General features: G+C 39.3%; 1 protein-coding gene across 1 annotated transcript; it reads right to left on the bottom strand.

Annotated features, from left to right (window-relative positions):
- Nucleotides 1-14,114: 14,114 nt before the first annotated feature.
- On the bottom strand, nt 14,115-21,720 carry LOC308262917 (uncharacterized protein C3orf38; the record flags this gene model as incomplete). Its single annotated transcript, XM_080695683.1, has 3 exons — nt 21,515-21,720; nt 17,586-17,827; nt 14,115-14,792 (listed from the first exon to the last, which is right to left on the bottom strand). Exons 1-3 carry the CDS (start codon nt 21,639-21,641, stop codon nt 14,115-14,117), a joined length of 1,047 nt encoding a protein of 348 aa, XP_080551809.1. The 5' UTR covers nt 21,642-21,720.
- Between the last annotated feature and the right edge of the window lie 1,189 nt (nt 21,721-22,909).

Raw genomic sequence — 22,909 nt, 5'->3', positions numbered from 1 at the left:
AACTGGCTATGAGGATATGTCTCTGTATTTTCTTTTTTTTTTTCTGATTTACTATAGCTCTGTAGTACACTTTGTAATTAGGTATTGTGATGCCTCCAACATGGTTCTTCTTGCTCAGAATTGCTTTGACTATTTTGGCTCTTTTGTTTTTTCATATAAATTTTAGAATTTTTTTAGTTTGGTGAAGAATCGCAATGGTTTCTTGTTTATTCTAGGTATATATAGTTGTCTGACTGAACAAAACTACAATCATCAAAAATCATATTCAGCCTTTTTTTTTTTTTTTTTTGGTGGTACTGGGGTTCCTGGAAACCCTTCTACTTCCAGGCTACACTCCCTGATCTATTTTTGTACTTTTTTATTTGGAAACAGGGTCTCTTCAGCCAGCGCAACTGGCTTCGAACCTGCGTGATCCTCCTGTCTCCATCTCTGAAAAGCAGAGATTACAAGCGTGCACCACCATGCCCGGAAATATTCAGCTTTTTAGTCTCCAAGATTTCCTATTCTTGTTAATCACAGTCTTAGAAAGTCTTCTGCCCGTAGCTCTTAGAAACCACAGGATCTGAAATTGAGGGCACTCACAGACATCACCAAGTATGATATTGTGTATTTTGAGACAAGGTCTTTGTAGATTTCCTAGGCTGAATGTAAACTTGTAGTTCTGCCACAGCTCCAAGAGTAGCTGGCATTACAAGAATGGCCATGGCATACTACACATTTAGAGACCTTATTGTTTTTCTTTACTTTGTGTGAGGTACTGGGGATTGAACCCAGGGGCATTCTACTTCTGAGCCACAACCCTCTGTCCTATTTTATTCTTTATTTTGAAATGAGGTCTCATTAAGTTGTTGTGGGCCTCACAAGTAGCTGAGGCTGGCCATAAACCTGTGATCCTCCTTTCTCAGCCTCCCATGTATTAGGATTACAAAGGTGGGCCACCACACCCAGATTTGTTTTTCTTAATGATTCATCTTTATAATTCTTTTTTGGCCCAATACTCTATCATACAATAATCATTTTACATACCATCACAAAAATAAAAATCTATCTATAGATGTTGTTCTCAATCTGTCCTTTGTATTCTCCTCAGGGAAGAAGTATTCTTTCCTCGTAGATGCAGTATTTGGATGTAGGTTTATATAAGCTCAAAATGTAAAACAATGAGATGGTTGGAGAAAATGAAGCTCCATAGAACTGAGCCATCTGCAGAAGAGTTATGTGATCTTCAAATAATCTAATCTCCATATTATCATTCTCATATGTACCTGGAAGAATGGCTCAAGACAGTGGGTTGGTTAATATGTCACTTGAGCAAGGTACTTAATATCAAAGAAGAGTCATTTACCAATAATAAAATCTCAAAAATACATTTAATCAGAAAAGAGGGTGACTCAGAGGGAGACATCAGGATTCAGGTATGCTGAGACTCAGAACTCAGAGACTGCTTCTTGACAAGGGAATAAAAGCAGCAAAAAAAAGCTCAACAAAACAGGTTAAAAAGTGACAGAATCAGAATTAGAAGGAAGAACTGAGAACTATAAAGAGCTCCATGCATTTCTCCTAGTGAACACAGAGCAGTGGTGGCACCATCTTTGCTATGCCACACCAGGGCAAGTGGCTATCAGCACTTGGCTCCCACATACCTCCTACAGGAAATAATTATGAGGCCATAAACTACAGACCGTCATCAAAATAGGTTGGCATTTTGCTCCACATTGCAGAGACCCAGTAGACCAGACAGTCCAGCCGGACTCTGAGGCTACAGCTGAACCCACTTCTTCCAGAAGCAATCCAGAGCAGCACTCATTAAGACCATAAATTAACACAGTGTCCCAGAGGAAGACTGCCCTGCATGGTCACAGGGACTTATATGGCAAGGAAATAGATGCAAGGATCTGAGACTTTCAATTTCTTTCTTTTTTTTTTTTTTTTTTTTTTTTGGTGGTACTGAGGGTGGAACCCAGAGGCTTTCTACCTCCGGGCTATACTCCTGTGACGGGCCCCGCCCATCAGCCAATAAGTCCGAGAGCTAAGATGGCGCTGAGCGGAATTTCCCCAGAGCACTTAGGTGGTAAACAGCTTTCAGGAAGTGACGACAAGAGCATGAGATACACGGGAACACCGCATGCCATAGGGCAACAGCCAATGGACTGGCTGTTGCCATGAGTTGTGCACGTGAACAGTCTGCTGATTGGCTGTTGGGCTCTATATAAGGGGAAGATTTCTGGGGGGAGGGAATCGACGGGAGAAGATCTACGGGAAGAAGATTTACGGGAACTGTATAAGAACCTGGGGTAATAAAACTGCTTGAGGAAGATCGTGTAAGAGTCGTCACTGCGCACGACAAGTGGTGGCCCGTACGGGGACCTTCGCTTTGATCAGAACCTCGGCAGTCCAGGGCAGCCGGCTGGTAAGTACTCCTTGACTCCGAAAAGGGAGGAGGAGGCTCCGTTTACGGAGGGTTATTTTCCCCGATCAAAGGGGGCTCCATTAAGGAGGGCAGCTGGCTGGTAAGTACTCCTTGACTCCGAAAAGGGAGGAGGAGGCTCCGTTTACGGAGGGTTATTTTCCCCGATCAAAGGGGGCTCCATTAAGGAGGATATTTTTTAGTGTAAGCAAGTTAGAGAATCGGGCTGGTCCTGATTCGATTTTCTCGAGCAAATAGATAGGGTAGCGCCATGGTTTACAGTATCAGGGAATCTTTCTTTAGCAAGCTGGGATAAATTGGGAAGAGACGTAGAACGCGCCGAAGAGCAAGGTATTGTTACAGGAGGGACTCGGCCGCTTTTTCGGCTGATTCGTGCCTGTTTGGAAGAAAGGCGCTTTAGAAGATTTGTGCAGGAGGGCCAGGCAGCTTTAGACGGTGTAAAAGAGGAACGTTCAACTTCCTCTAAAGTGGCCAGTGAGGAGGATTCAGAGTCAGAGGGGGAAGATGACTCTGAGGAGGAATTAGAGGCCATTTGTAAACAAGTGAAAGCTTTTGAACTGATTAAAGAGGAAATTTCGCCTCCTCCGTATAACCCTTCTGCGCCCAGAGCAGGAGAAGGTGTCTCTTTTAGTAGTCAGATGTGGAGAGATGCGGGAATTGGGTCGTCAGCTGCTTTCAATATAGCAATAATAGAGAGTTTACATCGCTATGCCATGACCCCAGGAGACTGGCAAAATTTAGTTAGGGCCACTTTAAATCCTGGCCAATACTTGGATTGATCCGCAATGGGGGCTTCTGACTGCTTTTCCTTTTCCATTGCCTTTGAGTCATTCTGCTCAAGTTTTTCCCCGCTTAATCCTTTTACCTTTTCCCCTAAAATTGGCACAGGAGCAAATTCTACTTTTGCAGGTTATAATTTTACTTATCAGAGCCCGACCATGGCCTTTCATTCTAACCCATTTGATCTGTGGCTTCTTTGTGGGATAAATGGCAGTTGCACGGATTTAGCTCCCCTTGTCATGATTAATGATAACGCGTCTATTGCCGCTAATCTTTCTTGCGAGCTTTCTGCATATCCTACAGATAACTGGTCATCGAAATTTGACAATTTGACAAAACAATTGCGGTTGGAGATCATCAAAACCAATACTACTCGAGTTGACCCGGTGATGGCCCGCACCTTGATGTCCTGGATCCAACAAGCAGCTCGTCATTTAAGAGTGGGCTGGACTGGGTGCTCTTGGCCTCTGTCTGGTCTTACTGTGTATCTTATGTCTCTATTGTCTTAGAAAACTAATCCGTCAGCGCGCTACAGATCAAGTGCTCATAGCTCAGGCATTTGCAGCCATGGAGTTGGGACAATCCCCTCAAATATGGCTTGCGGCGATGGGAAAGTCTTAATGACAGGATGCCAGCTAGGACTGCACTCAGGACCCCGGGAGGGTGCATCCCGAGGAGGGCATGCTCAACTGCATACGGGTTGCCACTGATTCTTGTCCCGTCCCTGGAAAAAGGTGGTGGGCCTAGAAGCCCCTTCCAAACATACAGGGGTTGAGTCCTCTGTCCTCTCCTGTCTGAAAAAACAAAAAAGGGGGAACTGTGACGGGCCCCGCCCATCAGCCAATAAGTCCGAGAGCTAAGATGGCGCTGAGCGGAATTTCCCCAGAGCACTTAGGTGGTAAACAGCTTTCAGGAAGTGACGACAAGAGCATGAGATACACGGGAACACCGCATGCCATAGGGCAACAGCCAATGGACTGGCTGTTGCCATGAGTTGTGCACGTGAACAGTCTGCTGATTGGCTGTTGGGCTCTATATAAGGGGAAGATTTCTGGGGGGAGGGAATCGACGGGAGAAGATCTACGGGAAGAAGATTTACGGGAACTGTATAAGAACCTGGGGTAATAAAACTGCTTGAGGAAGATCGTGTAAGAGTCGTCACTGCGCACGACATACTCCCAGACCTTTTTTTTTTTAATATATATTTTATTTGGAAACAGGGTCTCACTAAGTTGCTGAGAGCCTCACTAAGTAGCTGAGGCTGGCTTCGAACCCATGCGATCCTCCTGTCTCAGCCTCCCAAGCGCGGGGATTACAAGCGTGCGCCACCACGCCCAGCCTCTGAGAATTTCCAAATCACCACTGTGAAGGTAGGAGTGGGGAGTACTATCAAACAAATCAAAAACATGAATTAGCAGATAGTCCCTGCTTCTGAACAAGGGGGAAATAGCTTAGCCTACCAAGTTTCAAGCTCAGAAAGCAGTGAACTTGTGCCTGGCCATGCTTGGGCTATAAGCACCAGCACAGTAATCCAGCAAGGGATCCCATGATTGTGGCCACTCAGGACAGCACTGGTGTCCTTGGGACAAAGTAGAGAATAAAAAACCAATACAGAAAATCAACTAAAAGCTAGTTCCTCAAAAAAATTAATAAGATAGATAAACCACTAGTCAATTTAACTAAAAAACCAAGAGAATCAACCCGAATCTTGAAGATAAGAGATGAAAAAGGAGATATCACAACTGACAGTGCAGAAATCCAGAGGATTATCAGAAATTACTTTGAAAAACTATACTCCAACAAAATGAAAAATATGGAGGAAATGGACAACTTTCTAGAAAAATACAAACTTCCTAAACTAAGTCAAGAAGACATAGAAAACTTAAATCAACCAATAGGAATCAGAGATTGAAACAGCAATAAAGATATTACCATCAAAGAAAGGCCCAGGACCAGATGGCTTCCTAGGTGAATTTTATAAAACCTTTATAGAAGACCTGACCCCAATACTCCTCTATCTATTTTGCGATGAAATATATCTTTGACTAACTTGGATGCAAAACTGCTAAGCAAAATACTAGCAATACACATTCAAAACCACATCAAGAAAATTATACACCATGACCAGGTAGGCTTCATCCCAGAGATGCAAGACTGTAATTCATCATATAAACAGATTCAAAGAAAAAAAATCACATGATCATTTCAATAGACGCTGAAAAAGCATTTGATAAAGTCCAACAGCCATTTATGATAAAAGCACTTCAGAAAATCGAAGGAGAAGAAACATACCTCAACATCATAAAGACAACCTACAATAAGCCCACAGCCAACATCATATTAAATGGGGAAAAACTTTGAGAATTCCCACAGGAACAAGACAAGCATTATCACCACTTCTCTTCAATATAGTACTTGAGACTCTAGCCAGAGCAATAAGACAAGAAAATGAAATCAAAGGAGTACAAATAGGAAAAGAAGAACTCAAGCTTTCACTATTTGCAGATGACATGATACTATACATAGAAGACCCAACAAACTCAACCAAAAGACTTATAGACCTGATCAACAATTTCAGCAAAGTATCTGGATACAAAATCAATCTCAACCAATCAGAAGCTTTTCTGTACACCAACCATAAATCAACTGAAAAAGAAATCTGGAAAACACTTCCACTCAGGATTTCCCACACACACAAAAAAATAAAACACTTAGGAATAAACTTAACCAAGGAGGTAAAGACCTCAACAAACAAAATTATAAAACATTGAAAAAAGAAATCGAAGACCTTAGAAGATGGAAAGACCCCCCCCCCCCGTTCATGGATAGCCAGAATAAATATAATCAAAATGGCCACACTTCCAAAAGTGATCTACAGATTCAATGTAATACCCATTAAATTACAGACATAGAAAAATCAGTCCTTAAGTTCATTTGGAACAACAAAAAAACCAAAATAGCCAAAGTTGTTCTCAGCAACAAAAAACATGCAGGAGGAATCAATACCCGACTTTATACTGCAAAGCCATTGTAATAAAAACAGCATAGTACTGGCACAAAAGCAGATACATAGACCAATGGAGCACAAAAGAAGACCCAGAAACAAATCCACACACTTACAGTCAATTGATTTTTGACAAACTGGCCAAAAACATACACTGGAAATTGATTTTTGACAAAGGGGCCAAAAATATACACTGGAAAAAAAGATAGCCTGTTCAACAAATGGTGTTGGCAAAACTGGTAAGCATATGCAGATAAATGGAAATAAATCCCACTTTCTCACCCTGCACAAGAGTCAGTTCAAGATGGAATCAGACCAGAGACCTTGGGGCTCCTTGAAGAAGGCATATGTCCAACACTGCAACACATAGTCATAGATAAAAACTTTGTTATCAAGACCCCAAAAGCACAAGAAACTAAAAGGTAAATCAATATGTGAGATTGAATGAAACTGAAGAGCTCTGTACAGCAAAGGAAACTATCAAGAATTTTACCCGAGAACCAACAGAATAGAAGAAAATTTTAGCCAACTACTCCTCTGATAGAAGACTAATATCTAGAATATACAGAGAACTCAAGAAACTCAACACTAACAAAACAAATAACCCAATAAAAATATGGGCAAGTGAATTTAAAAAAAACACTTCATGAAGAAATTCAAATGGTCAATAAATGCATAAAAAATGTTCAACATCATTAATAGAAGCAAATCAAAATGACCCTGACCTCTCTTAAGCTCCGCTGAATCACCTAGGCTCAATCAATGTGTGCTTGGTATATTTTGGAGGGAGGGAGAGGAAGGTTGTCCTAATGCATGACAGACCGGCCCAAAAGTGCCTCTCTGTTGCTAGGAGTGCAACAGTTTGTCTCTGGTGGGAAACTTAGTTCCTTTCAGGACACCAACCCTCCCAACTCTTCTGTTCTTTAGCCAAGGCCACCTTTGATGCCATCTCAAAGACCTACAGCTACCTGACCCCCAACCTCTGGAAAGAGATTGTGTTTACCAAATCTCCCTATCAGGTAGGGTTGAGCTGCTCTTGGCCAGACTTGACCAGGGCACAGCCTTGCACAAGGTTGGGACTTTTTGGTCATGGCCAGGGGCTGGGGTATGCTACAAAAGTTGTGTTTGCCTTTTCAGGAGTTCATGGACCATCTTGTAAAAACCCATACCAGAGTCTCTGTGCAGATGACCCAGGCTCCAGCTGTGGCTATAATATAGGGTTTTCATATCACAAAAATAAAGTGAATGGAACCTATAGACTGCCAAAGTTCACCATTCTTTCATCATTGATCTAGTTCAGAGGTTAAGATTTTACTTATAATTTCAGAGAAATCCTAAAAGACAACAGTTAAATTACTAAGAACCTCGACAAGAGATCACAAAGAAGCATCTTTTAATAAAATAAACTCTTTATTAAACTATAGTACAAGCTTGATAATTCTATCAAAGAATGTGGGTTGTGTAGGAGCTCACAGAACATTACTCAGAAAAATAAGTGATTTTATTAAATAAAAATTTATTGAGTACCTACTACAATGAGGCATTATCTTTAATACACAAAGGTCTAGGAATATATAAAGCTCTGAATAAAAAGTAGCACTCAATCCCTTATTTATTGTAGCACTGGGGATCAAATCCAGATTCTCATGCATGCCAACAAGCACTCTACCACTGAACTACATTCCTAGCCTATTATTTCCATCTTTAATAAAGACAAATGATAAATTAATACTAGAATTGCTAGTGCCCAAATAAACATGATGCGGTCACAAATACTAACAGATTTACTTAGTTAAGAGAGGAGAAAACATGTATGCCAATTCCTCAAAGAACAAGCAGCCATGCAAAAAGCTTGGGAAAGATTATTCTACAAAAGCAGTCTACTCAAAAGCCCTACACTATATCCAGGTGTGGTGGCGCACGCTTGTAATCCCCACGCTTGGGAGGCTGAGACAGGAGGATCACACAGGTTTGAAACCAGCCTCAACTACTTAGTGAGGCTCTCAGCAGCTTAGTGAGATCCTGTTTCCAAATAAAAATACAAAATAGGTCTGGGAGTATAGCCTGGAGGTAGAAAACCCCTAAGAGTTCCAACCCCAGTACCACACACACACACACATGCACACAAAGCCCTACACTGCAGAGAAAACATGCTTATTAAAAATATTAAATAATATATACCTAAAGCATGATGCTTTGGAAAGATAAAAACCCACCAGCAAATTAACCTTCATGTTGAGAATAATTAGTCAAAAACTGGTTCATCAAAAAGCTACTATGAGCCAGGCGTGGTTGCTCACGCTTGTAATCCCAGCATTTGGGAGGCTGAGACAGGAGGATCATGCTTCTCAGACAACCTGAGCTATTTAATGAGGCCCTTTGCAACTCAGTGAGACCTTTCAAAATAATGAATAAAAAAATAGGGCTAGGGGGTGTAGTTCAGATGTAGAATGTCCTTGGGTTCTATCACCAGTACTGCAAAAACAAACAAACAAAAAAAACCCTATTATGTGTAAACAAGGCACGGTGGTGCATGTTTGTAATCCCAGCCTTGGGAAGCTGAGACGAGATCATTACCAGCTTCAGCTTAGTGAGGCCCTCTGCAAGTTAGTGAGACCCTGTTTCAAAATAAATAATAAAAAATAGCTCTGAGGTAAAATGCCTCAGAGTTCAACCCCTCCCCCCAAAAAATCCCTACTATGTATAAAAGGCAATATAGTTACCAAATTGCTCTTTAGTTTTTCTGGGCTTAAATCTCCACTCTAACATTAGCTGTAACAGCTTAGAAGTTACTCAACTTTGTTTTACATAAGAAAGATAATGGTATTTATTTCATATAGCTATCTGCTACTGAATGGATTAATACACGCAATATAAGCAGAGAAGTAACCAGCTTATATAAATATCCTCCAAATTCAACTATCATTCATATTCTGCAAGAAACTGGGGGAAAGAAAGTGCAAAATTAGAACCACCAGTTCAAGGTATTTACAATTCAGGGAGACAAAAGTAACTTACATGTCACAATCTGAGAACAATTATGTGTAACACTGATCATCAAAAAATGAGAAGTGAAAAAGATTTAAACTTATAAACTGAATACTTCAGTAATAAGATTTCCCTCAGTAATTTTTTCATAAACATCAAATCTGAGAATTAACCCAGTGTTGGCGTGGGTGATTTTCCTTTTAATCCTTAAATTTAGTAATTCAAACATAACTAACCTCATATAATGCCTAAAACATCATTAAGTTTTCCTTTTTTTTTTTTTTTTTTTTTTGGCTGGTCTGGGAATGGAACCCAGGGGCATTTCATCACTGAGCTATACCCCCTGCCCTATTTTTTCTTATTTTGAAAGTCTCACTAAGTTACGAAGTGCCTCACTAAGTAGCTGAGGCTGTCTGTGAACCGTGATCCTCCTGTCTCAGCCTCCCGAATTCAGCCTCCAAATTGCACGCCCGGCAAGTTTTCTTCTTTCTGACCATGTAAAAGTCAGGGACCTATCAATTTTTTTTTTACAAAGGGGCTAAAGAAGTTCTCATCCTGCCAAGCATAGTGATGCACATCTATAATCCCGGTACTTGAAAGACTAAGACAGGACGGTTTGAGACCAGCCTCAGCAACTTAGTGACTTTTCAAAATAAAAAATAAAAAGCAATACGGGTATGTCTCAGAGATACAACACCCTTGGGTTCAATTCTCAGTATCACCAAAAAAAAAAAAAAAAAAAAAAAAAACTTCTCATGTTAAAAGACAAATGACCAAATGCAGATTGGGACCTGAATTCAAGACAAATTTTGGAAAATCTTTTTTTTTTTTTTTTTTTTTTTTGCAGGTCTGGGGATGGAACCAAGGAGCATTCGACCTCGGAGCTACAGCCCTGCCCTGTTTTTTATTCTTTATTTTGAAACCAGGTCTCACTGAGTTGCAGAAGGACTAAGTAGCTGAGACTGTATGCAAACCGTAATCCTCCGGTCTCAGCCTCCCGAATGCTAGATTACAAGCGTGCGCCACCACGCCCAGCTTGGAAATAATCTACTGATGCATTATTTTTGACTTGCATTTGATCCAATGACTTACAAATAGTGGAGGTACTTAATATATGCCAAATAAACTTGAAAAGAACCCAGACACAGAAAGTTTTCTCAGTACTGCAATTATACTAATTGCATCCAAACTGAGTAGATAAAAGTTATTGGGGGAAGTGAAGGAGAGGTAGAAAAAAGTGGTAAAAGGTGGGGTTCACATATATACAATGCAGAAAATAATGTTCATATTTTAAAAGTAATCATAATTACCAATATACAATCACTACAAAATAGAAATCTTCAAGTTTTTGTTGAGGTCTCGAGAATATTATTTTCCATGTTTTTTATATTTTATCAGTTTCTCCAAGGCATGTTCATGAATTTTCATAAAATTGTCAAAATAGAGTACTTCTATGCTCCATTCGACAGAATTTCAGATGTCTTCATATCTAACATTTGTTAAAAAGCAAAATTCATAAATGAGACTTATAATCTAACAGATTTCCTAGAAATTATTTTTTCATTTATAAGATTTAGTCCTCTGAGGGACTTAAGATAATACCCCTAAAACACTACTTTTTAAAATGTTATTGAAATAGTCTAGAGAAATATAACATTACAAGAGTTTTAACATGGAGTATGTCTATAGGAGTATAGGAGTATGTCAAAACTGTGCTTTAGGAAAGACCAGGAACTCACTGAAATATTTAAATATTGTAATATTACATGTAAACATATCTCCTCTAGGGAGAAAGAACATAGATAGCTATTGTCTTAGTTTTCCTAAGGTTGATGACCACCCCCCATGCCCAACTTAAGTAGCAAGGGGTATAGCTCAGTGGTAGGGGGTGCTTAGCAAATACCTTGGTTCAAACTCTAGCACCATAGAGATCAAAAGATATTATGGCATAGTTTTCATTAATTTTAGTGACCTACTTAACTATATAAGACCCATTTTGTAAAAACAGTTTCTGAATTTTTCTTTAAACTATTTTTTACATTTCTTTCTGGTGCTTTTATTCTTACAATGAATATGTAAACAAACTTCCTTTAGCATAAAAGTGTTACCTTTCTTAAAACCCCGGAATATTTTCCCGACCTGCTACTGTTTGACATTTGTAAACTAATTTAACAGAGATGGCTTTTTCCTATAGTTTGGTATTTTAGTAAGAAACATAAAATACTTTATTTGGCATTTTAGATAGTAATAAAATATCCCAATGTAATTATTACTTACAATTTAGTTAAGATTTTATATTTAGTATATTTTTAAAATTTTTGATAAAAAAGGTATTTATCTATGACATTATTAGGTTATAGTAAATTAGCCTACAGAGGATAAAGCCCAATTGATCCCTAGTTTGAGCAACCAGTTATGACTTGTAGTGTTTTATTTGTCACTACCTGAATCCAGATTCACCAAATACCAGATGGGTTTAACAACGCAAGAGACCAAAAACTAGAGTCCCTGCCATTGCCTAACACGAAGCAGATTAATTAGTTCAATATTTGCATTTTGCTTTTGGCCATTCCCAAGGCCTTAATCAAGCTCCAAGCTTCCTGATCAGATTTTAATTCTTCCTTTAGGCTTCTTCCTCCCAGTAGGTTCCTCATAAATTTCACCTGTATCTTTTTTAAGGTAGTCTTAGGGATATTAAGAATATCTCAGTGAGTTGGGTGTAATGGCACAGACCTGTAATCCCTGCACTTGGGAGACTGAGACAGGATTGCAGGTTTGAAGACAGCCCCAGCATGTGGTGAGACTCGTTAACCTAGCAAGACCCTATTTCCAAATAAATAAAAGGACTGGGGGTGCAGCTCCAAAGTAGAGTCTCTGGGTCCAATCCCTAGTGTGTACACACACACACACACACACACACACACACACATCTCAAAGATCCTGAGCATTCAAGTAAACACAGATCTCTCAAATCTGAGTTGTTTGGGGACTTGAAGGTTTTCTTGTATACACATATGAAATTCAAGCAGATTAGGTAAGTATAAAAACAAAAAACAAAAAAACAAAACTCAACGTTGAGAAGAACCAAATGTAAAATCTTTTTTCCTAGTATGTAAGCTTTTGCTCATACATTTACCCATTCACTCTAACATGAGGCTCTACTGTGTGCCCATGTACAGGAATTTACCTGAAATAAAACACAGCCACCTCTTAGCCTATCAATATTTCAAAATTTTAAGGTTGATTAAAAATCTGTGTAGAAATTGCAGACTTGGACAAATTCAAAATTCATTACTGAAAACCAAATAAATCCCTGCCCATTCTAAGCATCTACAGTAATATTCTCCAATAGTTGACATAATAGCACAAAGAGGCAGTTTTTAACTTTATCTTTTACTTAGGATATATATCTATTTTATTTTATAATGGAATTTCAAACCTAAGAATAAATAAAACTCGTTTCAAAATTCAAGCAGAGCTATAGGATGGAGAAAGATGGACCTGTAACCTAATTGCCTACCTTATAAAAATATGAGAAAATTACTTTGCAAATTGCTTTTTTCTTATACCCAAAGATATTATATTGATAGTGTAACAAGGAGTGAAATTTGCTTTATTTTGGTTAAATGCTTAAAACTTTACCTAAGAGCAAGATAATTATAAATTAAAAATCTAAACAGTACATTATTCTTACGCAGACAAAAGGGATTTCCCTCCTTTATTAAGTTCTTATTTTAGGACATATCAATTAACCCTCATAAGAGCCATGCCATTAAAAAAACAAAAGCAAAAAAAGAGTGTTTTCTTCCTGGTTCCAATAATGGGTATTAGTTTCCCTAGATGATCATGAACAGAGTTAAATGTAATAATTTAACATGTACAATACATCATCACATTTTCCAGTTGAATTTTTTCCCCAAATGGTACTTTTTAAAATTAAAATCCCTAACTTAATCTAGGATCAGTAAATAGTTGCTGGATGATGAGGAATTTAAACTTTAAAGCAACTATGCAATTAATCTGGCAACCAAATCTTATAACTCAAACCTAGTTACATGTTAAGAGGTGAGAAACTCCTCATAAATTTAAGTTATGACATGGATGTGTATGTATACATATATATCCTTTTTTAGAGGGGATCCCCTCTTCCAAGATCAATCAAGAGGTAGAACAATACTCATTTACAAGTTAGGAAGTGGGCACACCTTCAAAATTTCAATAGTGTATTTTCTTTTTATGGTGTTATAACAAATGCTTTATAAAACTGTTAGCTGAATCCTAGGTAAGAATAAGGTCTGTTTTGAGAATAGCATTTGTCATTGCCCAAAATAGTTGAGAAGAGGTTGTAGATTAATAAGTATTTAGCTTGGTCTAGGGCAGATAACTTTGAGAAATGGTCTTTAAATATTTAAACAGAAAATTTTTATTCCTCTGCTAAATTATTGGACTTTTTGCATAAGAATGTTATTTGAGTTTTCTAAAATGACAATTGAGTTTATATTAAACATCTCCAAAATATTTAAGATTTTAAAGACAATACTGTAATGAGATGCATTTGTAAAATATCCAAACTTAGATAAAATAAATGAGGGGACCTTGGAACACTATTAATCCTTTGGCTCATGGAAAGTACAGATTTAAAAAGAATGAATTAAAATGAAGATATAACCTGATTTCTAAGGCACACAGCTACACATCTAAAGTGGGATTTATTTGATGAACTGTAATAGGCTCTCAAAATACTTGCTGCAACTCAGGTAGAAATAGGCATGTATTCACATAATATGTAGTCTGTAGTCCAGAAAGGTATTTCAACTAGAATATGTCAATCCTCATATCTGAAGTGATGTAGAAGCTACTGATGCAGTATTTGAGTTTCTGTACAGAATTTTTTTTTAGGATGACAAAGTTTGCTCAATGCTTTAGAGGGCTAGGAAAACTCAGTTCTCTTTTGTCCAAAAATGCCTCATTTACACTACATAAAGCCTGGTCTCCAGTCCCACTATCCAACACCTGCTTTACATCAAGTCTTACTTCCTTGTCACAAGAGGTGATTACATTATAGAAGGACTCCAGATCACTCTGTTCAAATGTAACAGTTGGCTTCAGTTCTGTTCCAGGAGCAAGGGAACTTTCTCCAACAATTCTCAGGTTGATAAATTTGATCTTCCAAGTATTCTCCACAAAAGGACAGCGGATAAGCCCAAAAATTTGTTCAAAAATGCCCAAACAAGTGTTCCCTCGGTGAACAGTTCCTGCAACCCCAATCATTACTAACCCATGAGGAGAGGAAGCACATTTCAGTCCACTGGAATCTAGGTTAGGGCTGAGAAAAAGAAATTCTTCTTTTACTAGTGACAGCAAACGAAGGCTCACAATTTCTGCTCCATAGTAGTCTATCACATTTTGTTCTGATGTGCTGTAATAAAACTTAAGCTTCACATCATGCCAGAAGTGCTGTGGCCCCCATTCATCTTGAGGTGGTCCCAAAAAGGGATTCTGAGAATTAAGAAGTTCAAAGAACCAGTGGCAGAATTCTTCTCCTAGGCGACGAAAATCAACTTTTTCAGCTTTTTTATCTTCTTTTGCCTGCTGATTAAATAAAAAATAAGACTAAAATTTAATTCATATCTACTTTTCTGCTGAGCCTTTTTCAGGAGAGAAGTTTTAATGTACTGATTACAACAAATAAATATGAATTATATATGAACTTACTAAACCCATCTTATTTCAAAAAGGAGAAAGATCATTTCAGAAGTTTCCAGCTTATACAGCTAAAAATTCAGCTATGTAAAGTTTAACAAGGCTGGGCACAATGGTGTGTGGCCTGAAGTCCTAGCTACTAGAGAAGCTGAAAAAAGAGAAACTCTTGAGTCCAAGAGGTTGAAGTCAGCCTGGGAAACAGTGAAACACTGTCTCTTAAAAAAAAAAAGTAAAGAATAGTAAGAAAAAGTCATATATAATGCCCATGATGTTTTAAATGAAATGCACAAGTTACTTTAAAAAGTCACAATCTAACAAGGCCCCTAAATACAACAGTATGAATATCCAGTGATAATGGTTTATACTTTAAAACATTCACACTGTATGCTTCAAATGAACACACTTTATTGTATATAAATTATGTCCCAGCCTACATGGTGGTGCATGCTTGTAATCCTAGCATTCGGGAGGCTGAGACTGGAGAATCCCAGTTCATGGACAGCCTCGCTACTTAGTGAGGCCCTCTGCAACTCAGTGAGACCCTGTTTCAAAATAAAGAATAAAAATAGGGCAGGGAGTGTAGCTCGGAGGTATGCCCCTGGGTTCCATCCCCAGACCCGCAAAAAAAAAAAAAAAAAAAAAAAAAACCAATAAAGCTTTTACGTGTTTACACAGACACTTCAAATGTGGTTGAACTAGGTCATTTTCCATGACAAGGACTAATTTTACTCTTTCTCCATTGACCAAAAAAAAAAAAAAAAAAAAAAGTTACTGCAAAAATAAACCCGGTAGGCAAGATCCCTTTCTCTTATTCTCTTATGTATTTTAGACCATAATATCTCAAAGAGATGGTCAAGAAGTTATGCTTACTAAAAATCTGCTACTGGATATATCAGGCATGGTATATAGCACTTATTTCTTCCTATAAGTAAATAAATGCTTATAAATAAACATTTCTATCTTCACAATAAGTTTTATGACACATATTATCACTATGATCCTTCTGATCATTTCTGTTTCTTTCCCCTAGTGCTGGGAATTAAAATCAGTGGCTCCCATATGCCAAGGACACATTCTACCACTGAACTACACCCCCACCCCCACCCCATCCTAGCCATTTTTTAGATGAAGAAAACAAGGCTCAGAAAGAACAAGTTACTTAAGTTACTTGTCCAAGCTCACCTACCTACTTTATGGCAGATCCTATCATCATCATAATCATCATCATCACTTTAGTGCTGCAAATTCAATCCAGGGGCATTCTACCTCTGCGTTATATCCCCGACCTTTTTTTTTTTTGGGGGGGGGGGGGGATTAGGGCTGGAACCCAGGTGCCCTGAACCTCCGAGCTACACTCCAGCCCAACATTTTAGTCTTTTTATTTTTTGAAACAGGGTCTCATTGAGTTGACAAGAGCCTCACTAAGTACCTGAGGCTGTCCTGGAACCACAATCCTCTGGTCTCCATCTAACGATTGCTGAAATTACAAGCGTGTGCCACCCCAACTGGCCCATGTCCTTTTTTTTTGGGGGGGGGCAGTACTGGGGATGAAACCCAGGGGCATTCTACCTCTGAGCTACATCCCCAGCCCTATTTTTTATTCTTTATTTTGAAACAGGGCCTCAGTTGCAAAGGGCCTACGTAGCTGAGGCTGGCTTTGAACCTGTGCGATCCTCCTATCTCAGTCTCCCAAATGCTGGGATTACAAGCACGTACCACCAAGCCCTGCTTCCATCCTTTTTAAAAATGAAAAATGTCGCTGGGCGTGGTGGCGCACGCTTGTAATCCCCAAGGCGGAGACAGGAGGATCGCGCAGGTTCAAAGCCAGCCACGTGCGCTGGCTTAGGAGACCCTGTTTCTAAATAAAAATATAAAATAGGTCTGGGAGTGTAGCCCGGAGGTAGAAGGGCTTCCAGGAACCCCAGTACCACCAAAAAAAAAAAAAAAAAAAAAAAAAAAAGAAAGAAAAATGTTTCATTTTGAAGCAGGGTTTCACTAAGCTACTGAGACTGGCCTCAAAAGTAGGATTCTCCTGTCTCAGCTTCTCAAGTACTAGGATTACAGATGTGAGCCACCATGCCCGGCTAGCAGACCTTAATTTGAAGTAACATCTGTATGATTTCAAATTCTCTTTTTTCTGTTTTATGTTAAGTAAAAAAAAGTCCTTAGAGGATCTTTTTCTACTATAAAAGCAATTACCTAGAATTCATTAAGTCAAATTTTACATATTTACTCAATATCTAAAATGCATGGTAGATATATATAAAGCAAAAGAAACAGCCAATGCCATCTGAAAAACAGTACCAAGGCTTTCTTCTAGTTAATTAAGTTTCTTTCATAAAAATTTTGCATTATCAAAGGCACTCTTAGAATTTTTATAGCTTTCTTTTATAGTGGAAAAATACTAGTGAACTAGAGTCAAAATTCAAGTGAAATTAATCTTAGACTTTACTCTGTAAAAGCCATTTGATAAAAGAAGAAAACATTGATTTCCCTAATAAGTCAACAGAATATTTTGTTAAAGGTTTTATTGGTCTTTGTTCTTGTAAGATGCAAAGGATATAAAATGAAGTTCAAATTGTAAAATACAATTGTTAACTATTATTTTCTCAGATCTAGATCCCCTAGGATTATAGTGTTTCAAATAGAACAAAGGTTCAGAATAACTACAAATCAGTTTACCTGTTGAAAAAGTTGGAGGTCTTCTGTCTTTGTAAGTGACTCTGAAGTTTCTTTCAGTTTCAACTGTGCTTGTTTTTCCCAGTAATTTTTTGCATGCTGAATAAGACTGTGTTTTTCAGTAGTTGGAGGTATAACAATCCCCTGTGTTGCCAAGTACTTAAATATGACATCTCGGTGGACTTTTTTGCGCCTCAGAAGTTCTTCTACACTTTGACTATACACTAATATTGCATGAATAGCATCTAGAAGAAAATTGTAATGGTTAGCAAAAATCAAAAAGAACTTGTAAATTTGTGTAATGCCAGGAGAAATTCTACCAGAAAGTATTTATAATTAGTTATGATATTTGCTTTTGCATGAGATAGTTTTTTTTTAAACCAGGAAGTTGTCAGTTTTATTTTTATTTTTTGGTGGTACTTGGCTTCCTGGAAACCCTTCTACCTCTGGGCTACACTCCCAGACGCATTTTATATTTTTATTTGGAAACAGGGTCTCTTAAGCCAGTGAGGCTGGCTTCGAACCAGCGTGATGCTTCTGTCTCCGCCTCCCAAGCACGGGGATTACAAGTGTGCGCCACCATGCCCGGCTATTTTTATTTTTAATTCATTTATTTGTACTTTAAATTTCACTTACCTCCCCTAAATGTCCCCCATTTCTTTCACTTTGTATAAGAGATAGTAAACGCCTATTATATTATTTTAAAGAATTGTGTTTTAAGAAAAATTTTGAGCCATAATTTTTTCTAATTAGGCCAAAAGATCTAAATTCATATACAACTTCTACAAAACAGTAAGTGTACAGTATTTTGTGTCAAGGAATTTTATACAAGTTCTACAAAACAGTGAGTGTACAATAAGTATACTGTACAGTATTTTAGGTGTCAAGGAATTTGGGTCCAATTTTTTCAGTCTATAGACAAAGTTGAAGATATAAAAGGTATCAATACCACCAGGTGTGGTGGCTCACGCTTCTAATCCCAGCATTCAGGAGGCTGAGACCGGAGGATCATGGTTCGCGCACAGCCTCAGCTATTTAGTGAGGCCCTCTAAAACTCAGTCAGACACTGTTTCAAAATAAAGAATAAATAATACGGCAAGGGGTGTAGCTCGGAGGTCGAATGCCCCTGGGTTCCATCCCCAGACCCGCAAAAAAATAAAATAAAATAAAAGGTATCAATAATCATTTTTCTAGAACATGGCAGAAGCAGGCTTTAATTTAAAAAACCTATATAAAACACAAAGAATATTTTTATATGAAATGGGGTACAAATAATGGTCATGAAATTGGCAATAGTTTTTCCTAAGTCTTAAGACACAGGAAATTACTAGTATCCTTTAAGGCTCCACTAAAAATGTCAACCCTCACTAATGCCATTCCCCTCTCTTCTCACCCAAATTAAGAGTAGCTACTGTCCTAGATGCTGTTTATCATGTCCTACTGTTTACTTAGGGTTGTACAGCACAAGGATAGATCCTTAAACAATATATTTATATAATGGCATTTTGAAATGTTATATAAATCCAATCCATTAATTGTTGTTCTGTAATCAACTTCACTTAATGTTTCTGAATTAATATAGTTGTATATATGTAGCTCTAGTTAATTCATTTTCACTGTTTTACTACAGTTAATTATACAACTATACTACAAGATTTCTCTCCTTGTTCATAGACTTCTATTGTGCCTGTCCTGTTACAAACACTGCAAACTTGAATATTCTCATATATTTCTCCCAGTGAAGGGACTAGTAAGCTACCTGGTAGTTTGTTAGAAATGCAGAATTTTGAGTCTACCCAAAACTACCGAATCAGAATCTGCATTTTACTAAAATTCTGAGGGATTCAACAGTATATATAAGTGTGAGAAGCTCAGGTCTAGAGTATGTGTCTAATCTTTCAATTTAGGAGGTGTCTGTCAAACTTGCCTTCTAAAGTGGTAATTCTAACTTACATTCTTCCATTAGTTGTAGAGGAGTTGCTTTATCTGATCATTAACATTTGAGGTTTGTATTTTTAATGTTTTGCCAAACTGGCACATAGACATTTAGTGTTTTTTATTTTTACTACATTGCTTTCTAAAAAGGTTGAAATTTGTGTGCGTGTGTGTTTATTGTTTATGCACATGTGTGCTGAGGATTGAACTTGGGCGTTCTACCTCTGAGCTATACCACCAGCACTATTTTTTTTTTTTTTTTTTGAAACAGGGTCTAAGTTCCTGAAGCTGGCCACCAACCTTCTCCATTCGTAGCCCCCCAAGTACTGGGATTATAGGAATTATACATCATGCCCCACAGAATATCTTTCATATGCTTATTGTTTTTTTCCTGTAATATCTCTTCAAATCATTTAAAGAACCTTGTAATGGGAAGTTTTTAATTTCCTTATTTGCTCTTAGACCTATCAATTCCAACATTTTTCTCTATTACGATTTTTAATTCACACTCATAAGAAGGCAATTAGAAGCCAAGCAATGGTGACTCATTCCTCTAATCCTAGTATTTGGGAGACTGAGACAGTAGGATTGCGGGTTCTCAGCCAGCCTCAGCTATTTAGTGAGGCTCTTAGCAACTTAGATTCTATTTCAAAGTAAAAAGTAAAATAGGGCTCAGAATAGAGCTCAGAGATAGAATGCCCCTGGGTTCAATCCTCAAAACCACAAAAAGAAAAAGTCAATTAGCATATAAAATACAAAACTGAGTCTATTTTCAGTAAAAGAAAAAAAAAATCTTTATAGTACTCGAGATTGAACCCAAGGCCTTTCTAACTGAGGTGCATTCCAGCCTGATTTTATTTTGAAACAGGATCTCATTGAACTGCTGAGGGCCTAAGATCCTTCTGTCTCATCCTCCCAAGCACTGGGATTCCAGGCTTGCCTTTACAATCCAGGCTTCAGTCTAAATTCTTATTTATTTTGCAGGTTTGGGGATGGAACCCAGGGGCATTTGACCCCCGAGCTACACCTCCTGCCCTATTTTTTATTCTTTATTTTGAAACAGGGTCTCAATAAGTTGCAGAGGGCCTCACTAAGTAGCTGAGGCTGTCAGCGAACCAAGATCTTCTGGTCTCAGCCTCCCGAATGCTGGGATTACAAGTGTGCGCCACCACATCCGACTGTCTAAATTCTTATTAACTTATTTTAATGTTCATGCTCGAAAGTTATGAATGACTAATTTTCTTAAATGGCAAAAATATACATTCGACTTAATAACCCTCAAGATATACTCTGCCCTATGCATTTGGCTCTAAAAGTACTACACAAAATCACCTCGGAAAATATTGTCTCCAAAAAATAAAATAAATAAATAAATAAATAAGGAGAGGAATTTAAATCATTTGCCTTTTTGTTACAGTAGTAGTTTTACCTGAACGACTAATAGAGCCGGGGATGGTGGCTCACGCTTGTAATCCCAGCATTTGGGAGGCTGAGACAGGAGGATCCGGGTTCGCGGACCCCTTCAGCTACATAAGTGAGGCCCTTCCCAACTCAGTGAGACTCTGTTTCAGAAATAAAAAGACTAAAAAGTAGGCCTGGGGATGTAGCTCGGAGGTAGAACGCCCGTGGGTTCCATCCCCGATACCGCAAAAAGAAAAACAACAACAGCAACAAATAGAAAATGGTTCTAATTTCCTCTCCTCCGCACACTTGGACCAAAAAAAAAAAAAAAAAAAAAGCTTGAGCAACAGCTGACTTCTCAGTTGTTTCAAACTGAGAAACGAAAGTGTTCTGTTCCCCTAAAATCGGGATAAATGAGTAGTGACACGCTGTGGATCCTAGAACCTTCCGCTGCTCCTCAGCCCCAAGGCCAAACACCTGGAGGCCGCGCCTCGGTCAGCAGCCCCACCTCCCAGGGCCCGGGGTCGGGGTCGGGGTCTGGGCCGGGCCGGGTCCTCGGCGGGGGCTCAGCGCGGCGGGGCCGGGGTCTCCCCTACCATGGCGGTCCTCAGGGTGCACCAGGCGGTTGGTGACGGTGTCGCAAAGGGCGTTGATCTCGTCGTTGTCCAGTAAGCCGAGCAGGTGACGACAGCCCTCCTTCTCTAAGTGGCTGAGCCCCGACATCTCGACCCCCGAGAGCGGGGGGAGAGGCCGACGCCAACGCTGAGGTCCCCGGCCCTCCGGGCCCGCGCCCGGGCAACAGACACCGGAAGTGCCTCTCCCGTCGTTGGCCGCCGCAGAGTCCGGGTATTCCAAGCTCCCGGGCGGAAGTGGTCGCTGGGGAGGTTAAAGAGGAAACGCGGGGCTCGCGATTTGTGGTTCCGGGCTGTGACGCGGCAAGATTCCCCGTCTCTCACTTAAGGGAGGCGCGGCGTTCGCTCAGAGAACAGCGGCCCTTCACGGCAGAGCTGCTGGTTACGTCAGGAATCCCTGAAGCCGGCAGGACTCGGCCTCCCCGCGAGCGCGGCGAGCGCGGCGCGGTGCAGGTGCGTGGAGCGCGGCGGCGCAGGCGGCGCTCCCGTGATGCCGCGGGGCGCTGGGGCGGCGCCTTCCCGCCCACCCGGCAGGCGCTGTGCGTCGGCGGCGGCTGCTTGCGAGCTGGGTGAGCCCTGCTTTAAAATCTGTAAATCAAATAAAAGAAAACCTTTTTTTTTTCTTTCTTTATTGCTTTTTTTTTTTTGCTTAACAATATACCGTGAAAAGTTGATAAAAGAGCTAATCACGCCTGCTTTCCTTCCAGCTAGCCCCCTCTCAGAGGCTCTGGGTAGGAGGTATTAAGATTTATTTATTATTTATTATTTATTTATTTATTTATTTGCAGTACTGGGGATGGAACCCCAGAGGCATTCTACCTCAGAGCTACACCCTCAGCCCTATTTTTTATTCTTTATTTTGAAACAGGGTCTCACTGACTTGCATAGGTCCTCACCAAGTAGCTGAGGCTGTCCTCCAACCACGATCCTCCTGTCTCAGCCTCCAGAATGCTGGGATTATAAGCCTGTTTTAAGTGTAGTTTTAAGAACCTGCACGTTCTGGAAGCCAGATTGATAGGGTTTCACTCCAGTAGAGATACCTAATTCAGGGGTTGTGGCAGAGGAGTCTAGCACACTGCCTGGAGCCTAGGTTCGCTCAGTGTACGTACATTTACTAGTGTTACTATTAGTGTGATGACGCTAACCCACATACACTGACAGAGAACCAGTCATATTTTCAACGCATTGTTACTTGCTTCTATCTCCTGTTTTAATCTATATTCTTAAACGAATTAACATTTAATTAGAGTATTTGCATTTAGATGCTGAAATGTGCACAAGTGCAGATCCAAGTAGGCAAAATTAACATTTTTCTAAAAATGTCATAAGAGACATAAAATATACCTTGAGTATTGCCTT

Source organism: Muscardinus avellanarius, assembly GCF_963383645.1.
Source record: "Muscardinus avellanarius genome assembly, chromosome: 5".
NCBI classification, from domain to species: Eukaryota; Metazoa; Chordata; class Mammalia; order Rodentia; family Gliridae; genus Muscardinus; species Muscardinus avellanarius.
The sequence above is the reverse complement of the archived record's forward strand: the minus strand, read 5'-3'. Positions and strand labels throughout refer to the sequence as shown.